This window comes from Gracilinanus agilis, chromosome 4 (assembly GCF_016433145.1).
Source record: "Gracilinanus agilis isolate LMUSP501 chromosome 4, AgileGrace, whole genome shotgun sequence".
Lineage (NCBI taxonomy): Eukaryota > Metazoa > Chordata > Mammalia > Didelphimorphia > Didelphidae > Gracilinanus > Gracilinanus agilis.
In genome coordinates this window covers 33,343,566-33,366,246 of record NC_058133.1, presented here as the reverse complement: position 1 = coordinate 33,366,246, position 22,681 = coordinate 33,343,566, and the positions used below count along the sequence as shown (strand labels likewise).

Sequence of the window (22,681 nt, the reverse complement as noted above, 5' to 3'; positions counted from 1 at the left end):
CCAGTCACAAATTGAGCTATTTACAGATGGCCAAGTTTTAAGACTCCTTCATAAATATGAAAAATAGACACGTCATCTGGACAGTTCTAAATGTTCTAACTTGGGGAAACCCAAGGTTAGGCAGCCCTGCTCAGTCCTGGCTGCCCTGTGTGTACCCCCACCCTCCCCTTTTGCATAGAATCAACCTTGGGGACAGTAGGACTGGAGCAGTAAGTGCAAATGAGAGATTTGAAATTCAAGTGTCATGTACTGGCAAGAAGTGTCCATGTCCTTAGGTGGGAAACTCAGCCCTCTCACCTCCTGCCATTGCTGGTTTGTCCATCTGCATCAAAGTTTAGCTCTAGACTCCCAAAAGGAGTTTATAGCCCCAGAGATCTTGCCATGGACCGAGGAGGAGACCAAGGGTCTAGTGTGCACTCCCTCCCCTTACCCCCAACTGACTGAGCTGTGCTGGGAAACAAAGATGCCCATTTGGAATTAGCTGAGAGGGATGGCCTTAATGGTCCCCAGAACAATTAGGAGATAGCTGGGATTGGTGAGGCAACAGAATGCTGGTTCAGAGGGCCTTGGGTTTGATAGGCTGAGCTCTGGACCAGTGATAAGGGGCCAGGGAAGGCTCCCTGTGAAGCAGGCCAGCTGGTTGTGCCAGCTCCATGTCTTCCATGTATCTGCTCTCCACTCCCTGAGAAGGGGCAGAACACAGTAGGGCTCAGAGCTGGGGCAGGGGTGGAGCCTAGGCTCAGGTTTTGTAAGAAGTTGCCCCTGAACCCAAATCCCTGGCTCTGTCCAGGTTCATGCGTCACACTAGCCGAACTTGGCTGCCTCTGCTGCCTGCTGCAGCCCGGACAGGGCTAGGCAACAGGTTCAAGGATTGCTGAGAATCCTCGATTTCCATAGCCTCTGGGGCCAGGGACCCAAAGCCGTTCTCCTCCTGGGAGCTTATAGTACAAGAACAACAGTCCATAGCTTCTTGTTCTGAGGCATGGGAGGAGGCTGGGCCCCGGAATGGGGGGATCTCTGTGACTCCATACTTAAGGCTGCTTAGTAGCCTCAGGGGACCCTCAAAGGGGGTCTCCTCTCGGATCCCAAAAGGGCCAACCTCCTGCTGTAGGAACTCGGGGCAGCTAGGCAAAGAACGCCAACGGCGGAGAGGCTGGGCTACAGGCTCCTGCCATTCTGCAGGAAGACGGCTAATGCCCCCACCAGAGCCCCCAGGCCCTGGAGCATCCAGGTCAAACACTAGAGAGATGACTGACTTGCTGGGCATGTCAAAGAATTTGATTTTGCCCCCCTTGAGGTCCTGGCGGGCACTGAAAGGATTAATCTTGGGGATGTGGGTCCCTCCACCGCGATGGGGTACATAGTAGGGGTCTAGCACGTTCACTGCACGCGGGGGTTTGTGGGTGAAAATATCCGACTGGCTTCGAGACAACCAGATGGTGCGACGTGGACGGGGAGACTTGGGTAGAATCTTGTCATCCAGGGAGCTGGGTCGCTTCACACCGGGGCCCTTTTCCAGAAGCCCTGAAAAGATGGGAGCTGTTAGGGCTTGTCCACACATCCTCTCTGGTCCCCAGCTGCCCTCTTCTTCCCTGCCCCTCTCACACATAACTCTGGGATCCTCCTCCCTGTGTCTGGGCCCATTTTTCCTCAGGGATATACTGCTGGGACTCACCCTTGGCAATGGACATGGACTTTCTGTCTTTCTCCAGTTCTTCCTTCTGCAAGCGGCTCAGAGTCTCTTCCAGGGTCTTTACAATTTCTGCAAAGGGGGGCCGGAGCTTTGGATCCATCTGAGAACACAGCAGGGGTGAATGAACCCCACTGATCCACAGCTACCCTTCCACTAGGGATGGGGGAGGGTTCTACATTCAGCAGAAGACAGCTAAGAAGAGAACGAGACCCCTGAAGGGCCCTTGGGCCACCTGTTGCCAGCCCAACTCAAACATTCAGCTCCCTCCATTTCTAGAGGTCTCACCCCTCTTCCTCTTTAGCTCCCCCATAGTGCTCTCTCCTTCCTAAAACTACCCTGAACTTCTCTATCAGTCATCAGGGCCAGGCAGTGGGCTAAGTTCCAGGGGGGCAAAGAATCCTGGCCTTTAAGGCATTCAGTTCCATGGAGAGAAACAATGGATAAATGGCCACATCCATATTAGCTATGTACAAGGGAAATGGGAGTGACCTTAGAAGGGAGGCATCAGCAATGGGGGGGTCTAGAGAGGTCTGGAGAGAGGATTCCAGATGAGTCCTGAAGGAAACCAGAGAAGCCAGGAGGCTGAGGAGAGGAGGGAAAGCACGCCCGGTGTAGGGGATGGCTAGTACAAAGGCTAGGATTTGAACCTAGGACCTCTCATCTCTGGGCCTGACTCTCAATCCACTGAGCCATCCAGCTGCCCCCACACTTTGCAGGTTCTAAGGGCTCTGACCTTCTCTGAAGAGGGTCCCAGACCTGCTTCTCAGTCTCTACCTGTGTAGGAGGGAAAGGAAATCTGGTATTTGAGACACCGCCTGATCCTGAGATCAGGCACCATTGTGGTCTCTACCTCAGGCTTCCATGTCAGTGTTTTTTTCTCTCCTCCATCTTCCCCAGCACTTTCCCTAATAATAACAGCTAGTACTGATAGTGCCTGAAGCTTTGCAAAGCACTTTATTTTCTTATTTGATCTCCCCAACAACCTTCTATGGTAAGTGCAATTATCATTATACAGATGAAAAAACTGAGGAGCTAAGTGGGTTTCCCACAGGGCAGTTCAGGGTTGTACTAGCAGGTCCCACATAAGCCTGGCACTTAATCCTGCCTGCCCGCCTCTGGACTCTCTCCAGCTCATTTGAAGCTCCTTTTGAGATGCCAACAATCCAGAGGAGGCCTGAGGAGGCCCAAAGACAGCCTGATTCTCACCTCCTCAGTCCTGAAGGCAGCCCCAGAGTCCATGGACTATTGTGTGAGTGAGGCTGTGGTCCACTAGGAACACCAGATCTCTTCCAGACAGGCTGCCATCCATCCCATCCTGTCTCCCACTAACCTAGACTAAGGAAGGTGATTTTTGAACCCAAGTGTATGACACTGGTCCCCATTGAATTTTACCTTTAGACTCAGCTCAAGGCCCGTGTCCTGTCAAGATCCTTTTAGATTCTATCTCAGACATTAGTGTGTTTGCTATGCCACACTCCAGCTTGGAGTCACTGCCAGTCTGATGAGCCAGGCACGAATGCCTTTGCCAGCTCATTGGTAAAAATATCAAAACAGCACAGGGCCAAGCCTGGTCACTCAAGCAGTCAGTCAATAAATGTTAATGGTGTGCATGCTATATTCCAGCACTGTGCTAAGGGCTGGGAATGCAAAAGGGGGCGAGAGCCAGTTCCTACTCTTTGGAGCTCGTAGTTGAATGGAGGAGACGATAGGCAGACAGCTATGGGGAGGCAGGCTCTCTCCAGAATCAGTGGGGAATAACCCAGAGGAGAGGCTTCCTGGAGGAAGTGGGATTTAGCAGGGCCTTGGAGGGAAGGCAGGAGGTGGAGATGACGAGGGAGAGGTGCAGGCATGGAGCAGCTCCACTTCTGGAGATGGAGCGCCAGGAAGTCAGGCACACTGAATGGAAAACCTTGGATGGGTGACAAAGTAAAAGACAACTGCAAACGTAGGACGGCGCCAGGTTACAGAGGGCTTTGAATGTCAAACAAAGGATTTTGTATTTGATTCTGGAGGGATAAGGAGCGGCTGGAGATCACTGAGTACTCTAAGTGACGTCTTTGTCTCCCCTGTGAGACCATTAGGTCAGGTCATGCTTTGTACCCCAAATACGTAGCACAGTGCCTGGAACATAATATAGCAAGTGACCAATAAAGATGCTTGTTGATTGACTGATGACCTGGTCCTCTTGGACCACTGTGGGTGGATGGGGATTCCCTGGAAAGCCTCGGAGACACAGAGGCAGACCACAGCTCAGTCATTAGCCATCAGAACCATCCACAAATGACAGAGGCTTCCTGGTGGGGGACTGGGTTCCCCACTGCTATGAATCTTTGGGCAGAGGCTAAAGGAACACTAATTGGGGGTTGTGGTGAAGGGACAGGCTGAGTAGCTGCCTCTGAGGTCTGCCTCAGCTCTGGGGGATCTGAGCCCTGGTTCTGCCCATGGCCTAGGAAAGGGGGAACTCACATTGCAGCAGTTGAAAGCGAGCTGCAAGAAGTCTGGGGGACAGTCTCCTACCATGTGCTGGAAGGCGTCATAGTCCAGGCCAAAATTCTGTAAATGAACATGGAGGAAATTGGTGGGAAGTGATGACACTCAGCCCTTCCCAGGCCCTGACCTGACCAGCCCAGAGCTCACTCACCTCAGTCCGAGGCAGATAGTCTGGGTCGGCTTGGATTCGGGCGATGATCTCACAGAGAATGATCCCATAGGAGAACACATCAGCCTGCAGAAAGACGAGGATGGGAAGTGAGCCCCATCCTGTCCCCAGGAGCTCATTTCACCCTCCAGGTCCTACACAATATGGCCGCTTCTATTCTGGAAGCCTATTAGGAGGTGATGAGCCTGGAGAGGGTCCCCACAGAAAAATGGGGGAAGCAAAGCAGCAGCCCCCCTGCCAAGCTATAGGCCAGACCAGGCCCTTCTGAAAGGCTCCTGCAACTCCCAGCGTTGGCCACAGCTCAGCCTAGGTCTCTTGCTTCCTCTTCAGTGACCAGGCTTCCTGAAGACAGGATACATGGGAAGAAAATTATATCTGTTTTTCTAAGTTGGGGGGGGGGGTGTTCCTGGGTCCTAGGATTAGCTCAGGCCCTCCAGCAGCCTCCCCAGCACCTGACATACTTACCTTCTCATTGTAGGGTTCATCTCTGAGAACCTCTGGTGCCATCCAGAAAGGTGAGCCCACCACTGCCAGCTTCTCACTCCCTGCCCTGTGGGAAGGGAGAGGAGTCACACACCCAGATATGGAGGTGTAGAAAGGCCTGGGAAAGCCTGGTCTGGCTGGCATATAGGCCTTGGCCACAGGAATAAGCCATCCCTACCCTGGCAGGAGAGCCTGGATGTTAGCTTGGAGTTCATAGGAATGCCAAAGTCCAGGGGAGCCTCTAAGCCTCTCTTCAGAAGGCATCACCTACCCACAGTCAGGTATCTTCTCAGCCAGGCCAAAGTCAGCCACCACAGCAGAGTAACCGTTCTCTTCATTCTTAATCAGGCAGTTCTAAATTTTTGAAAAAAAGAGAGGAAAAAAGGCAATGTAATTTGATCCACTGAACCTCTCCCATTCTAAGGGCACGTAAGGTGTATCTGGCCATCTAGGATCACTGGAGTTGGCATCTTAGATGCCACTGAGTCTAACCCCCTCATTTTACAGATGAGGAAACTGAGGTGGGGGTGTGAGCTGTCCAGGAGTACACAGTTGCATCTTAACTCCTTCGGCCTGATCCTGGGAGCAGAGAACCAGGTCTGAAAGCAGCTTGGTCTTACAGGGCAAGTGTGCAAGCCCTCCGAAGCAGGGAAGCCTTCCTTAGCTCCACAATGGCTACCCGAGTCAGCCTCCAGCTAGACATGCCACTTCTCCAGGGCCTGGTCCCAGCTTGCTCGGTCTGGCTTCTTCTCTATTCCTTCTGAAGACTTTGTGAATCAACCACACCAACCTGTTTGCCTAATAGAAATTCCCTTGTTCTACCCTACTTGGCCTTTTTTTTTCTTTAAACATTTTATTTTCCTAATCACATGTAATAATAATTTTCAACATACATTTCCTGAAATTATAAGATGTAAATCATCTCACTCCTCCCTTCCTGGAGACAGTGACCAATTTGATCTGGGTTATACATGTATTAGCATGCAAAACATTTCCATGTTGGTCATTGTTGTGAAAGAATACTCATCCAAGCCCTCAGCATTTGCTCATGATTCCCAAAGTCTGAGGGTCTAGACTCCAAACCTTTCCCATTATCTCCAATGCTGCCTCTCCAGGAAGCCTCAAAAGATCCCTTTAGCCACTGAGCTCCTAAAGTACCTGGGCATCTCCGTTATTCCTGTGTTGTGTGTGGACAAGGCCAGGAGAGCTCCCCATAAACAGAGAACGTCACTCATCTCCAGAGCCTCAGGTTAGTTACCTTGGCACATGGTAAGCAGGTGCTTCTCCTTAACAAGCTTTCGATGGCTACTAGGTCCTGGGGCATAGGAAGGGCTCAAGGATGGTCCGTACCCTCAATGAGCTCCTAGTTCAACAGGGTGCAAATACCAAACATGAAGTAAAAAAAGACAAGCAGAACAAAGCACCTCTGAAAGATCACATCAGTGGAGAGCACTAGTGAAAGTGACTTGAAAGGATAGGCAGAACTTGCCCACCGGGGATTGTGGCAGGAAGCAGACTAAAGACATGGGGCGGAAGAAGGCATAGGGAAGGCCCCTTTGGGCCATGGGGAATTATACTGCAAAGAGCCCAGATCACTGAGTCTTGATAACACCAGGCTGAGGAAGAGGGGGTTTTCTCTATAGGTGATAGGGAGCCAGTGAAGGTTTTTCAGCAGATTGTCTTGGTCAGAGCTGGGTTTGAAGAACTATTCAACAAAAGTTAGATAGAGATAAACAAATATTCTGCCAATTGACTTGTAGCAATAACCAAAACAGCCTAAGAAAAATGCCATTGAAAGCAGCCTAATTCAAACTGAGTTCCCAAGAGGCTGAGCCTCTGCTTGCTCTGGCTCCCCTCCATTCCATCTGCCCCCCATCCCAATTCAGGACATTGCCAGCTCTCCTTCGCTTTGAGGGAGTCAGGCCAGGATGGCTGCCTCAGCAAGTCAGTTCTGAGGCCAGTGAAACCCCAGCTTGACTCTGGTTGGTTCTCTGGGCCACAGGACTGTACACCCCCTGGGCACCTAGCAGTTGAGTCCATGTTTTCATTTCTTCTAATGACCCAAAAGAAGCCCACACTTTTGTTTTCTACTTCTCATCACTCCAAACTGGCAGCCCATACCTAGCTCACTCATTTCCCAGGGGGCATGGCCCTAACCACTTGCCAGGGAAGTGGGCCCCACTTCAGCCTTCCCACAAGCAGTCAATGCCCTCATTCATAGGTGGCCTGCTAACAAGGGTGGAGTGAATCAGATCTGCTCACCCCTGATCCCAGGCTCCAACATTAAATTCTCCTTCCCTCACCCCCAAATCCCATAGGAGAACCCCTTCTCTTCCTCAGATTAAAACACCAACTCTCAGGACTCGGGCTCTGGTCTTAGTTGTTTTATGACCCTGAAAAAGTGTCTCTTGTAAGGCAGCTTGGCCATCGGCAACTATCTACAGAGGTACTCTATCACCCTTTGTTATCTTGCATCAAAGCATCCATTGATCCAGGCCCCAAGTTCCTGTGCTCACCTTAAACCACCCTGGAGAATACTCCTCTTCCACCTGACTTTTTCACAGAGTTTCTCAGTTTGCACATTGCAGGCACTGTCCCAGAGCCTGTCCTTACATGGGGACAGAGGACCAGGGAGGGCTCCTCTTGTCTTTCCTAGTCACTAATCACTAATCTGATGGAACCCACAGGCTCCTGTTTACTTAGAAGCAAACTTCATGGGGCTCCCTCCTCCAGGGCTGATGACTGTGGACACATTTGATCTTCACTAGACAAGGAGAAGGCCTTGCACACAAGCCTGGCCTTGGCAATTAGGAAACCTTGGACCTAGATAGCAGCTCTTCCAGTTAGGGCTGAGTCACTGAACTGCACCAATCTGTCTGTTTCCCTAAAATACTGGGGCTAACTAGTTTGGGGGGCGGGGTTGTGATAATCAACTGAAATCATGTCAAGAGCTTTGGAAATTATTATCTCAATCTGGCTATGACTATTACGACACCAAGAGAGCTCTTAACTGAAGGTCCTGTCCTGCCCAGCCTTGTAAGACCATCTAAATTCACAGGGGCTCCATTTCCCATGACTCCCATGAGCTTAAGTATGCCTCACTGAGTTTGGTGAAGTGCCAACCTTGAAGATGCAGAAATGTGTTCTGGGAATGCAAGTATTTCTGAGAAAGGTGGACGGTGTGACCAGGACACAGCCTTGCTCAAACCCCACAGTGAGAGATGGCAGAGATGGCCCAGCTTATATGTACTCAAGAAGCTTCCTCATCCTTCTGCCTAGCCAGGGCGAGCAGAGGTCTAGCTGAGGCTCCACAGAATCTCACACTGAAGTCAATGCAAGTTGAGGTAATGCTGAGGGCTGCAGAGAATTCAGAAAATCAACTATGCTGGGCTCAGCCTAGAATCCCTGCAGATCACAGGCAAACTAGGAAGAGTTATCTTATTTTGTTTGTTGTTCAGTTGTTTCAGTCAAGTCTAACTCATTGTAACCCCATTTGAGGTTTTCTTAGCAAAGATACTGGAGTGGTTTGCTATTTCCTACTCCAGCTCATTTTACAGATGAGGAAATTGAGGCAAACAGGGTTAAGTGACTTGCCCAGGATCACCTAGCTAGTAAGTGTCTGATGCCAGATTTGAACTTAGGAAGATGAGTCTTCCTGACTTCAGGCTTGGCATTTGCTCTATGCACCGGGCCACCTAGGCTGCCTGAAAGAGCTATCAGAGGTCATCAAACATAGTCAGGACAGGAAAACATATTCCCTGACAAAATGCAGAGAAGGGGTCATTTAATCTTTGCTTGAAGACCTCCAAGGATGGCAGCCCATGCCCCTCTGGAGCAGCATTCGCAGTTAGAGATTATTTCCCTGGGCCAGGCAGCTCACCCCTCCTTCCGCAAGAGAGCCCTTCCAATACTTTCTCTGGATTCATCCCTCTCTTGGCTACCCTCCAGCTTGTCAATATTCTTCTTAAAATGTTCAGAGCAACCATTTGTTGTTGTTTTTTTTAATTAAAAAAAATTTTTTTTAAACCCTCACCTTCTGTCTTGGAGTCAGTACTGTGTATTGGCTCCAAGGCAGAAGAGTGGTAAGGGTGGGCAATGGGGGTCAAGTGACTTGTCCAGGGTCACACAGCTGGGAAGTGTCTGAGGTCAAATTTGAACCCAGGACTTCCTCTCTCTAGGCCTGGCTCTCCATCCACTGAGCTACCCAGCTGCCCCCTTAGAGTAACCATTTGTAAAGTAAGTCATTAGTGACTTGCTTAAGGTCATCAAGCTAGCCAGTGCCCAAGTGAGAGGGTATTTTGTTGGCAGCCAGGGGTATAGAGGATAGGATGCCAGACCTGGTATAAGGACTTCAAATATGGCTTCAGATGCCTATTCGCAGTGTGATCTGTGGCCACTTACTTAATCTCTGTATGCCTCATCTGTTAAATGGAGATAATATTGGTACCTACTTCCCAAGATTGTTGTGAGGATAAAATGACATATTTGCAAAGGGCTTTGTAAACCTTGAAGTGCTATCTAAATGCTATTATTACTTTTAGCATTAATAATAAATATCTTTAGCCTAGGGCCAGTCAAGAATTTGCCTGGGAGATTCCCAGCCTCCTCAGTAGGTTTGTATTGACAACTGTACTACTGGCAGAGGCTAGAGGGACAACTTTTTGGCAGTTCAACCCTCTATGGGGTTGCTTACTTAGAATTAAGGTCAGGTAGGACTCGGAGGTAACCTCCCACCCCTTTCCCCACTCCCACCCCCATTCCAGGGCTTCTTTTTGAAATGCTGGATTTGAAAAAAAAAAAAAGAAAAAGAAAAAAGATCCAAGAAAGGCCAGCGGGAGAAGGGACAGCTTGTTCTCTGAACTCAACTCAGATGCTGCTTCTGTTTTTCTGCCAGGAGTTTGATCACTGAACTCAGAATGATGGCCCAAAAATAGGCAAAAGGGATTTGAAACCCAAGCTCAAAAGGAGCCAGTTAAGAGTGTCAGATTGCCCTGGCTGAGTGTGGGTCACCAGGCACAGCCAACCTTGAGCTCAGAACTGAACTGAAAGGGCTGGCAGCTGTGAGTACTAAATAGGAGTAAGTGATCTTTGAATACCTGGAGAGGATGTTTTGCCACAGAACAGAGAAAAGGCAAATATCTCAATTTTCAAAAAAAAAAAAAAAAAAAAAGTGATAGGGTGGGGTGGGGGGATGAGAGTGAAATCTCTAACCCAGGTGTTCTTAACCCTTTTTTTTGTGGTATGGAGCTTTTGGTAATTTGGTGAAGTCTATGGATCTCTTTTTAGAATGTTTTTAAATGCATAAAATAAAACACAAAGGATTATAATATTGTATCTATACATAAAATATATTGAAATCTATGTTACCATATTGAAATATATAAAAATATATTGAAATAAAGATATCATTTTTTTTCCAATCCAATTTTACAGATCCCATGAAATCTATCCATGGGCCCAAGTGAAAGAACTATTGAAAACTATCAGCCAGCGAGAATGACCCTCTTTCCAGACTTTCCTCCTAGACTCTTGTTTATAAAGTAGGATACTACCATTTCCCCTCTGATGATCTCTTCCAGATTCCTTTTGTGTGTGTTGTCTTCACCATTTAGAAAGAACATAAGCCCCTTTAGGGCTGGGACTCTTGCTTTTTTCTTTTTTTTTTAATTATATTTGTATTCTAAGAAAATGCTAGAACATTATCAAAGAGATGGTTTATGAGCACTGAGAAAAGGAAGCAGTAATCACCAATAACCAGCATGGTTTCATCTAAAACAAGCCAGAGTAGCCTAATTCCCTTTTTCAATTGGGTTGCTAATGTACATCAGAGGAACATCAGTTAATAAGACAACTGGCAAAGTTTTTTATACTATCTTCTGACAAGACAGAGAGAAGTAGTTTAGATAATAAGAGTTAGAAGAATTCAGAACAACTTGAATGGCTGATCCCATTAATGGTAGAGCACCACCTAAAGGGAAAATACTAGGAGATACACAGGGATAGGTTTTGGACTTGTGATGTGGATCATTTTTATCAAGGGCTCGGGTGAAGCTAGAGAAGGCATGCTTGCAGATCTGTCATGAAGCCAAGATGGGAGGGATACAACATGTTGGATGGCAGAGTCAATACCCAAAAAGATCTCACCAGGTTAGAATGATGAATCAAATAAAAGACAGGGCCATGTAAAGCGAGGTAGATCATGTAAAGTGAGGTAGATCATGGAAGTGGTTTGCCCAGGCTGAGAGATGCTATAAGATATGCAGGACAGGTAAGAAGCACTGAGAGGCTGACAAGGGTCAAGTCAGTCACTATCATAGTGCTAACTAGCATCTCACAGGACTTTGCTGGGACTCATCACAGCAATGCTAAAGCTCATCCATGCCTCTCCATTCTGCTAAGACTAGGCAAATCTGTGGCTAGATAGGACTTAGACCAAGACCAAAGTGTCTCATACTTCAACTTTGACCTCTAGGGCTTAGGTCAGAACTTAGGTCAGGACTGACCTAAGCTATCAGGACCTCCACCACAGGGAAGAGGGTGAGATCACCAGTGGGTGACCTAAGGTTGACGAGAACCTAGGATCACTCTCACACACACATTTTCTAACCAAAGAATTCTGTGTGTGTGTGTGTGTGTGTGTGTGTGTGTGTGTCTGTCTGTCTGTCTGTCTGTCTGTCTGTCTGTCTCAAGAATTCTCTGCTTAGAAAGGGAATCCATGGAAACTTTCTGATAAGATCCTTGAGAAAATAAAGAGCTCGGTATACCCTGGGGTATACTCAAGTAGAAAAGATATGACAGGTATGATGATCCAGGGGAAAGAGTGGTTTTAAGAACCAGAAGAGAACAGCATTACCAAGACTCAGGGTAGAGGAAGTATCTGGGAAGAAAGGATGGTTATCAGTATCAGATGAAGCAATGGAGCCAATAAATCTAAGAGATAAGAACAAACTGTTGGATTTTGCAATTAAAGATCATGAGTAATTGTGGAGGGAGCACATTCATTTGAATTCTGAAGTTGGAAATCAGATTGCCAGAGACTGAGAAGTGAATAGAAGGTGAGGAAGCAGAGGCATAGAATAGAGATGACTTCTTCTAGGAGTTGGGCTATCTAAGGCACCGAATGACGCACAGTTGGGGATGTTTTATGGGAAACTATAAGAAGAAAGGAAAATCTGACTCAATAGAAGAATGGCTTACAGGTTGTCTCCTTGGAGAGGCAAAAAAAAAAAAAAAAAAAGGAATTAGCCAAGATTTTTTTTTTTATTAAACATCCAAAGGCAACAAGAAATATTTCAAAACATTTGATTATCTTGTATTTTTCATGTTAAACTCTTGCAAAAAAGATTGCAATTAAAATAATTGCACTTTCATCTGTTATGTTGTTGTAGTTCAGTTGTGTCTGACATTTCATGGCCACACAACCATAGCTATTTATGGGGTTTTCTTGGCAAGAATATTGGAGTGGTTTGCCATTTCTTTTTCCAGTGGGGTCTTTTCTCATGCAATCAGAGGTTAAGTGACTTACCCAGGGTCATATGGCTAGAAAGTATCTGAGATAAGATTTGAACTCAGGTCTTCCTCACTTCAGGCTCAGCATTCTATCCTCTGAGTGACCTACCTGTTTCCTAGGCATATAGAGCTTAAGTGATTTGCCTAAGGTCACACAGTTAGTAAGAATATGAGGTTGGAATTTAACTCAGGTCTTTCTGATTCCAGGCCCAGTGCACTGAGCCACAACTGCCTCTAATTCTGTTATAGAGGATGAAAAAATAGATATACTCCGTGAAGAACACGCCAAGACCTTCCAAATAAAAAGTAATATGTTATATGCACGTTACATGCTTTTACATATTTTATATATGCTCACTTTACAATTTCAATGTTGATGTCATCAGGGCAAAAAGTCTGTTGAATTAGAGACTCACAGAATCTAAGAGCTAAAATGTACCTTAGAGTACAGATTTAGATCATCAGCCCAGACGTGAAAAAGAATTCATTCTATAGTATTGTTAACAAGAGGTCAACCAGCATTTGTTTGGAGACTCCCAACAAAGAGGAGCCCAATAACTTTTAAGGTAGTGCCTTCCATTCATTAATACCATGTGATTCTGCCCAAAATCCAGAGCTGCCCAGCAGGAAACTTTATTTCCTAAGACCTAAGAAGCCCAGGCTTCTCTTCAGGACGAGGAAATGGCATCAGATGTCATACTAATCCAACTGATTCCATCTCAGCTCCACAAACCTTTATGAAGCACCTACTTCATGCTATACTAGGTGCCTAACAGACAAAGCCCTAGGAGGCCTTCTTACAGTCCCAAGAATCCAATAACTGGCCCATCAAAACCACCCAGAGTCTTCAGTAGGTCCTCAGAGAGAAACATCACAGGGGTGGGGCTATAGCCCCTGCCTTCAGAAACTACCACCTAGTAAAAATACCTATTAGTGGCCCTGACTCATTACCTGTATATACTGCAGAGTGACTTTACGCAAGCCCCCTGGCATCTAAGACCATTAGTAGCAGACAAGGTACTGAGCTGCATTGGTAGAGTGGGTTTCTTCATTGGAAATTCCCTATAACAATGCTATCTATCACCAGTCCAGTCACATTCCCATCAATAACTAATTCAACTACTTAGGTAAACTAATTAGCTGGCTAATTCATTAATTATACAACTTTGGGCTGGGCTTTCTGATAAGAGAATCAGCCTGGAGGCCTCAACAGAGAGAGGCAATGAAATAAATTCATGTGATCAGAGGATTTTAAGTTAAAAGGAATATTGGTTACCATCGATCTTACTTTACAGACTGGGAAACAAGAACATGAGGTGAAAGAATTTGCCCAGCATCCCACATACAAGTAAATGGCAAGACCATATTAGTTTGTGTCTCCTGGCCCTAAGCTGGGTCCTTTTCTATAGCCCCTCCATTTATTTCACTGTAGAAAATCTAGACTCTCTGAGTGCCCCAGACATTAGTCTTATGTGCCTCCAACCCAGAGTATACCCACTCTGCCCTTCCGATGACCTAATTCTGATATGCCTTTTTAGCCTGACAGATTTTATGCGTACATGCTTGGCAGAGGCAACCAACAAACCCTAAGGAACCTCTAACTGCCATGTTTATGTAGTTCTTCATGGCTTAGAGGACAATACAAGCCATGAATCCCAACATGAATATTGAGGAGTCATTACAATAAAAGGGCATATAGTCTAGGGAAAGAAGTGAGCAATAAGGGAAGGGAAACTATTTTCTAGAGCAAGGTCAGCAACTCTTGGTCAGAATGACCAAAGGCCCATTGTGCCAGTTATTTAAGAGGAGGAAAATTTATACTGCTATTAGTGTAGGGCTGCTCCATGAGGCTACCATTACCTATTAATAGCACTTGAGGGTCCCTAAGGGCACCAAGGGTACAAAGACAAAGATGCACCAGGTTCTGCCCTCAAGGAGCTGCCATTCAGTTTTGTCATTTTCACCCAAACTACCTCAAGTAGTTCTGGTCCAGCTCACTCAGAGAAGCCAACTCCCATGCAGACAATATGCACTGGGACCCTTTCCCCAGTCAGACCTTATTGTTGTGCACAAGGAAAGGGACTTCACCTCAATCATGAGTAATCACACTAAAACTCAAAACCAAAGAGCTGGAAGAAATCAAAGTTCTTTAGAAAGACCTTGAGAATGTCCTTGTATCGCTTCTGCTGACCTCCATGTGAGCACTTGCCTTGTGTGAATTCTCTATAAAATAGTATTTTAGGCAAGCGTGCATTTAGCATTCCAATATGGCCTGACCATTGAAACTTGAGAAAGGACTTCAGTGTCCATTACTTTATCTTGCCAGGTGGATCTTTAGAACCTTCCTAATTTAATTCAAATAGAAGCAATTTTCCTGGCACAGCACTGGTATACTGTCTAAATTTCACATGCATACAACAATGATGTTAGCACAATGGCTCTGTAGGCCTTCATTTGGGTAGGCAGCTTTAATATTTCTACTCTTCCACACTTTCCTTCAGAGCCTTCCAAACACTAAGTTAGTTCTGGCAATACATGTATCAAGTTCATTATTTATATAGACATCCCTGAAAAGTATTGCCAAGGTAAGTAAACTTATTCATACTCATTTGCTATATCCAGCAGTTCCACATATGGATGGTATTGTGCTAGCTAGCAGAAGAACCAGCTATTTTTTTTTTTAGGAGAACTGAAAATTTTTATTTAATTAATTTATTTAGAATATTTTCCCATGGTTACATGATTCATGTTCTTTCCCTCCCCACCACCACACCACACCCTGTAGCCAATGAGCAATTCCACTGGGTTTTACAACTGTCATTGATCAAGACCTATTTCCATATTATTAATATTTGCATTAGGGTGATCACTTAGAGTCTACATCCCCAATCATGTCCCATTGATCCATGTGATCAAGAAGTTGTAGAGAAGTCCATTACATTTGATTGTGCCATAGGGTATCTGTGTCTGTGTATGTTCTCCTGGTTCTGCTCCTTTCATTCTGCATCAGTTCCTGGAGGTCATTCCAGTTCATATGGAATTCATCCAGTTCATTATTCCTTATAGTATAATAGTATTCCATCACCAACAGATACCACAATTTGTTCAGCCATTCCCCAATCAAAGAGCATCCCCCCATTTTCCAATTTTTTGCCACCACAAGAGTGTAGCTATGAATATTTTTGTTCAAGTCTTTTTCCTTATTATCTCTTTGGGGCATTAACCCAGCAGTGGTATGGGTGGATCAAAAGGCAGACAGTCTTTTAAAGCCCTATGAGCAGAGTTCCAAATTGCCATCCAGAATGGTTGGATCAATTCACCAGCAATGCCCAGCTATTTTCTTGATATTAATTGTCAGGCTAAAGTTATCACAAGTGACAGAGACTTAATTCATACTCAGTTGTATCTCAGTCTTAGAGGCTGCATTGAGTGTACAATCATCTTCAAAAAGAAAGTCATACACTAACTCCCTCTCTACTTTAGTCTTGGTTTATAGCCTTTTCAAGTTAAATAATTTATCCTCAGTGAGGTAACTCACATTTATGCTGTTTTTGTCCTCATTGAAGGCATCCAATAACATCATTTTCACTTTTACTTTTGATGGAGTTAAACATTGCCTTCTTACAGATGGATAAACCATCCTGTTGGAAAACTCTATGGAGTTCTCATTTTTCATGTAATAGCTTCTGAATTTCCCTATCATTTTTTATCAAACCAATCCTGATGCAAGTATTCTAGCACAGATGAGTAAAAGTAGTGCTGTGCACCAAATCTCTGAAAACTTCCCTTTCCTTTTCTCCTCCACTGTTATCAATTGTGATATTTTCTGATTTCCATCCAAGTCAGCAACAAATTGTTAGGGCACAGAGAAACACTCTAATCTGTTGACATTAAGTCTTCTGGTAATTCTTTTGCTATGGGGTTGGCCCTTTTGTTGAATGTGAATATTTGTGATAATGAGATTAAATCTACCCTGTGCCCATCTTTAGATTTAATCATCAAATGTGAAAACATCTCCACTTAACTCACAAGTTTGGTGGTCTGTAACCCATGTGTGTTAGAATGAGTGACAAATCAGAATTTACTGACTGCCTCCTGGGCAGTCCTAAGAAAAACGTCTATTGTGATTGGACATGTAAACTAAGAGGAGGCCACAGGAAGTGATGCAAAAGAGGCTCCTTTAAAAAGAGACCTCAGTGAGCTGGGCTCACTCTTCTTGTTCATTGCTGGGACCTGGAGGAGTGCTGGACCTGGGACCCTGAGACCTTAGTGAGACTGCTCTTAAATCTCTCTCTTAGAACTACACATGGTGAGTGAAGAAGGCTGACTTCTTTAACCTCCCAGAAGGTACTAGCTTCCAGGAGGCTTCCTTGATTGGGAGAAGCCCTTGTGGCTAAAACCCTTGTTAATTTACTTTTAGACTCTGACTGGAGCCCTGCTGGAGTAAAGCCCAGATTTGAATACAAATCTCTTATTCTACCCTCTTCTCATCTCTCTACTTCCACTCTCTCCTATATTTTGTAAATAAATTTCCATAAAAGTCATTTTGACTTGAGGTTATTTTTAATTGTGGACTGATAATTGTTCAATCCCCTGGCAACCAACCTTTTAATATTTACCCAATAAAAACCCCTTTTCACCCCTTACATGTTTAGCTTGGAGAGGATAAGTCTATGATCAATCCAGCACTCTGTACTATGAATTATCTTTGTTACTCTCACATTCTGTCATGACTCTTTTCCTTACAATGATATAGTCTATTAAATGCCAATTTGTTGGTTGATGAGAAGATCATGAAACTATGACATTGGTAATGGGAAGATCATGAGACCAAGTCACTGTGTAAGGAGAAGAGATAGGCAGGACATGACAATGACAATGACTGTATGAAAACCCCAAATGAGGTCAAAAGAATTGAGCACAACTGAAACAAATGAAGAACCACAAGAATATATTGTATGTGTAGTTCCTGTAAATTTTGCAGATCCTTATCCCAGCTTCCACTCTCACTGAAAAGCCAGGTCCCCAGATTTGAGCTCCATCACCCCCTTTGGGTTTTAGAGGGTACCCTATGAGGGATGGGATGATTCTCTAATGTCATGGCCCCAATTGGTGAGCTTTTCTTGGATTATCAGTTGAAAATCACTTTAATCAGTTTAATCTGGATCGGAGTGACAGGTTCTGGCTATTTTTGTACTCTGTCCCAGTTCAGGTCCAATCCCTACTGTTTCTGCTATTGCTCTTGGCTCTTAAGTTCCAATCTTAGGCCCCCATTTAGTCCTCCCATGAGGGAAGGCTCCTTGTAGGGCCTGACTGGTTGGATATCCTTCCTAATACCCATAGGCCTCTTTCTGTTTTCTTATGCTGACTACGCCTGGGGAAATGACTCATAGTGCTTTCTCCTTAGATCCTAATCACTATTCAGTCTGATCTTTCTAGATCTTTGTTAGAGTAACAGTGTGGAAGAGCAGAGCTATTGTGATTCCTCCTACTCCACTTTGCTGTTCCCTCACACATATTATAATAGTAAGTCTACTAATGAGTCTCTTTGATTCAACTTTTTCCCTGCATTGGTTGACTTTCCATCCAGTGATTTTCCTAAAGCACAGATTTGACCACATCCCACCCCAATCAAGAAATGCCAGTGGCTCCCACGGCATAAAGTTTAAACCTTGTTTATTTTTTAAAGCCCTACACAACCTAGATTCAAGCTAGAGTTCCAGCTTCATTGGACATTACTCTCCTTCTGATAAAAGACAACCTAGGTCAGGCCATATGAGTCTTTGCTAGAAGTAAGGAGAGCCTACCTTTAACACAAAGTTCCAACCAAAGAAGGGAGAATGGAAGAATGAGTGACAAAAAAAGATAAGCATTTTGATGATGTGAGGAATGCCCAAAACACAAAGCCATCAGTGAAGAAACTCCCAAAGTATCAAAGAAAAATATAACTTACAGAAAAGATCAATTAGAATTCCTAGAAGAAATTATGCAAGAATTTGTGTTTTTAAAAAGTTAAAATATTATAAGTGAAATGGAGGTAATAGAGGAAAAACTGATAAAGAAATGAGAGCTTTGATGGAAAAATTTGGAAAGAGAATGACAAGCTTATCATAAGAAGTAAAAAACCTTACACAAGCAACAGATTCCATGAAAATTACAGTGGACCAAAGTAAAGTTACTATCTTCATAAGACAAGCAAAATGCCCATAAATTCACTAGTGGTAAAGTGTCCAGAAGGCAAGTTACTACAAAAGCTGCTCCCAAGAGTGAGTCCTCTCCTGGAGGGGTCAAGAAACCTCATTACTACAGGTTAAGTTCTGTTACTCTCCATGAAATCAAACATTATCAGATGTCCACAGAACATATGATTTATAAACTTTCCTTCCAGCATCTGGTGCATGAAACTACTCAGGGCTTCAAAATACAACTGGGTTCCCAGAGGGTGGCAATTGGAACTTTGCAGAAGAAAAGGTTGGCTTGTTAGAGGACACCAGCCTATATGTTATCCACACTAAACTTTGGTGTGGATTAGGATGTATCACAATCATCCCAAAAGATATCCAGCCAGCACACGTGGAAGACATGCTTAAACTCCACTATGATGGGAAACATGCTCCATTCTCAAAACAGAAAAAAAAAATCTCTTCTTCCCATTATCAGTAGTTCTGAACATGAGATATTTTTTCCACATAGTGTAAAAAGGTCCCTAAGTATATGACTGTAAGTGGGAAAATAAAGGACAGAATCAACAATTCAACCTTATAACAATTATAAATAAACATGCTGGGGGTGACTAGGTGGCTCAGTGGATAAAGAGGCAGGCGTAGAGACAGGAGGTCCTGGGTTCAAAGCTGGCCTCAGAAACTTCCTAGATGCACGATCCCAGGCAAGTCACTTATCCCCTATTGCCTAGCCCTTACCACTCTTCTGCCTTTGTTTTTTAAAAGAAACACAAATGAAACAAAGATTCATACAAAGTATTCAAGGGAGAAATCCAAATTGACTAGAGTGTACAAAAAAGTAGCCAATTATTAATTAGAGAAATATAAATTAAAGCAACTCAAGGTTCTCTCTCAAAACCATTACATTGGTAAGCTGATGTAGGGGTTAAAGTTAAGGTTACACTAATAAAAAAGGAAAATGAAAAATGTTGTAGGAGCTTCAGGAAAATAGGTACAGTGATACATTGCTGGTAGAACTATGAATTGAGGTGACCATACTGGACTTCAGTTTGGAAATATGACCCTAAAGTGACTAAACTGTGCAAACTCTTTGACCCAAAAATAACTACTAGCCCTAAGAGATCAAAGAAGGAGGGAAAAGACCCGTATGTACAAAACTAAGTTGTTGTTTTTTTTGTGGTGTGGAAAAACTGGATACTAAGGAGTGTCATTAATTAGGGAATGATTGAACAAATTATGGCATATGATATAATGGAATGTAACTGGACTCTAAGAAATGATGAAAGATAAGAATAACATAATAATAACATGCTTTGCAAAGATTATTTCATCTATTCCTCATAATAACTCTGGGAAGCAGTTACTATTAAAGATGAGAAAAAGAGACATGTCCAGTCACACACCTAGTAAGTCTGAGGTTGGATCTGAACTCATCTTCCTGACTCCAGGTCCCTGCTCTATCCACTGTGATACCTAATTGCCACTCAGCATAACTAATAGAACAATTTATACTGGAATATCACTAGTGCAGTGCAAAAAGAAACAGTTCTGAAAGACTTCAGCAAGGGGCAGCTGGGTAGCTCGGTGAATTGAGAGCCAGACCTAGAGACAGGAGGTCCTGGGTTCAAACCTGGCCTCAAACACTTCCCAGCTGTGTGACCCTGGGCAAGTCACTTGACCCCCATTGCCTACCCTTACCCCTCTTCTGCCTTGGAGTCAATACATAGTATTGACTCCAAGGCAGAAGGTAAGGGTTTATAAACAAATAAACAAACAAATAAAATGTCAGAATACTTTAAAAAAAAAAGACTTCAGCATGACCAAGGTCATCATTGACAATGATTCCCAAGGACCTTGGATGAAGATTACTGCCTGGAACACACATTTTGGGGACATGGTTACCACAGAAGCTTGTTTGGCTCTACTCTTATTTAATTATTATAGGGGTTTTGTACTTTTTTTATGAGTAGGGGAGAGATAGGAGGAAATAAATAGCTTCGGTAAAAGGAAAAAAAGAATAGATAACATTTATGTAGTACTTCAGTTCCAAGGCAGAAGAGAGATAATTGGTAATTGGGGTTGTGACCTGCCCAGGGACATGCAAGTAGGAAGAGTTTGAAGCTAGGCTCTCTATCCACTGAGTCATCTAGCTGCCCCCTATATACTTAAATATGTATTTGTCTTTTCCCTGATTAGAATGTAAGTTATTTGTGAATTGTTGTTCAATCATGTCTGACTCTACATGATCATATGGACTTTGTCCATTTGACAAAGATACTGAAGTGGTTTGCCATTTTCTTCTCCCATGTGTCCCTATTTTTATGATTGAAGAACCGAGGCAAATAGGGGTTAAATAAAGTGCTCAGAGTCATATGGCTAGTAAGTGTGTTAGACTAGATTTGAACCCAGACCTTGCTGATTCCTGGCCAGGTGATCTATCTATTGTATCACCAGTTGCCCCCTTGAGAATTGGGATTGTTAAATTCTTTGTAGTAGGGCTTAACACAGAGTCTGGCACATAGTGTTTATTGTCATTATGTCAGTTATGCCAATAGGACTAGATAATCCTGACTTTCAGTCTCCCCCATCTAACTGAAAGTCCAAAGACATCCTGAAATCATTATGTCCAAAACTCACCTAATTATCTTTCCCTCAGATGGCTATAAACTTTACTATACTCTCTAGGGCTCTGCTATACTCTCCATTTACCCAGGTTTTAGATGTATCCTTGACTGCTCTCTTGCCCCTCCCCATATCAAATCTATTATAGCCAGCTTTTCTCTTTTTCTCTAACATCTCATATGTGGCCTCTTCTCTCCTCTGACACAGTTGCCCCTTAGTGTAGGCCCTCATCCCCTCATGCCTGTTGGTTGATTTCTCTGCCTATTTAAACCCATCAAAATACAAATTCTCTCTCTCTCTCTCTCTCTTCTCTCTCTCTGTCTCTCTCTCTTCTCTCTCTCTCTGTCTCTCTCTCTTCTCTCTCTCTCTGTCTCTGTCTCTCTCTCAGCCACTTAAGTTCCAATCTAGTCACACAGGCTTTTTTGGTCCCTGTCACACCTGACCAATAATCCAGGCCTGTTCTCTGGCTGTCCCCATTCCTGGAATGATCTCCTTCCTAATCTCCAACCTCCTGGCTTTTTTTTCAAAACTAAACTCAAATCCTACCTTTTGTAAGAATCCTTTCCTAATCTCTCTCCTCAATGCTAAGGCCTTTCCTCTGATATTATTTCCAGTTTCACCTGCATATATCTTCTATGTGTCTAGTGTTTGCATTGGAATGGGAGCTGCTTGAGGGCAAAGTTGACTTTGCTTTTCTTTGTAAACTCATTAATTAGCACAGTGCTGGGCACATAATAGGTGCTTAATAAATGCTGGCTGCATAAACTTACTAACTCCAGGGTTCCATCCTATCTGAGATTCTATGCTTATTATAAAGCATTTTGATAGGAAGGAGGACCCAGCATAGTCATGCCTATCAATTAGAAGCCAGGGGAAATCCTTCCAAATCTTTTTGTACCTTAGATGTGAGGTCCCGATGGAAAATGCCCTTAAAGTGAAGGTAGCGAAGTCCCATAGCTATGTCACACGCCAGTTTCACTCTCACAGTCCAAGGTAGGTGTTGGTCACTGTCTAGGAGCTGTTCCAAGTTCCCACAGTTGATATACTGCAAAACAGGGCAGGGAAAAAGAAAGTTTGTCAGATACAATTATGTTGCCTATGACAAGTTCATCTGTGTCTGCCCCACGATGGAGCTGAGCACAGGTCCTATATGCACTAAGTGTTCAGGAAATATATGCTGGGGGGGCAGCTGGGTAGCTCAGTGGATTGCAAGCCAGGCCTAGAGATGGGAGGTCCTAGATTCAAATCTGGCTTCAGATATTCCCCAGTCGTGTGACCCTGTGCAAGTCACTTGACCCCCATTGCCTACCCTTACCACTCTTCTGCCTTGGAGCCAATATACAGTATTGACTCCAAGATGGAAGGTGAGGGTTTAATTAAAAAAAAAAAAAAAAAAAAAAAGGGAAATATATGCTGAATGAAAATGTGAATAAGGGAAACAAATGCAAAGATAAAATGAATGAATGATGCTAGCTTATTTGCTTATTATATCTTCCATAATAGGCCTTTTTTATTTTTACATTTTTACTGAAC

At 44.1% G+C, this 22,681-nt stretch overlaps 1 protein-coding gene across 1 annotated transcript; it reads right to left on the bottom strand.

Moving 5' to 3' along the window:
- Positions 1–162: 162 nt before the first annotated feature.
- Positions 163–22,241, bottom strand: TESK2 (testis associated actin remodelling kinase 2). Its single transcript, XM_044674127.1, has 7 exons — positions 22,047–22,241; positions 5,107–5,189; positions 4,818–4,902; positions 4,335–4,418; positions 4,160–4,246; positions 1,676–1,793; positions 163–1,524 (listed from the first exon to the last, which is right to left on the bottom strand). The coding sequence occupies exons 1-7, from the start codon at positions 22,101–22,103 to the stop codon at positions 800–802; spliced, it is 1,239 nt and encodes a 412-aa protein (XP_044530062.1). The 5' UTR covers positions 22,104–22,241; the 3' UTR covers positions 163–799.
- Between the last annotated feature and the right edge of the window lie 440 nt (positions 22,242–22,681).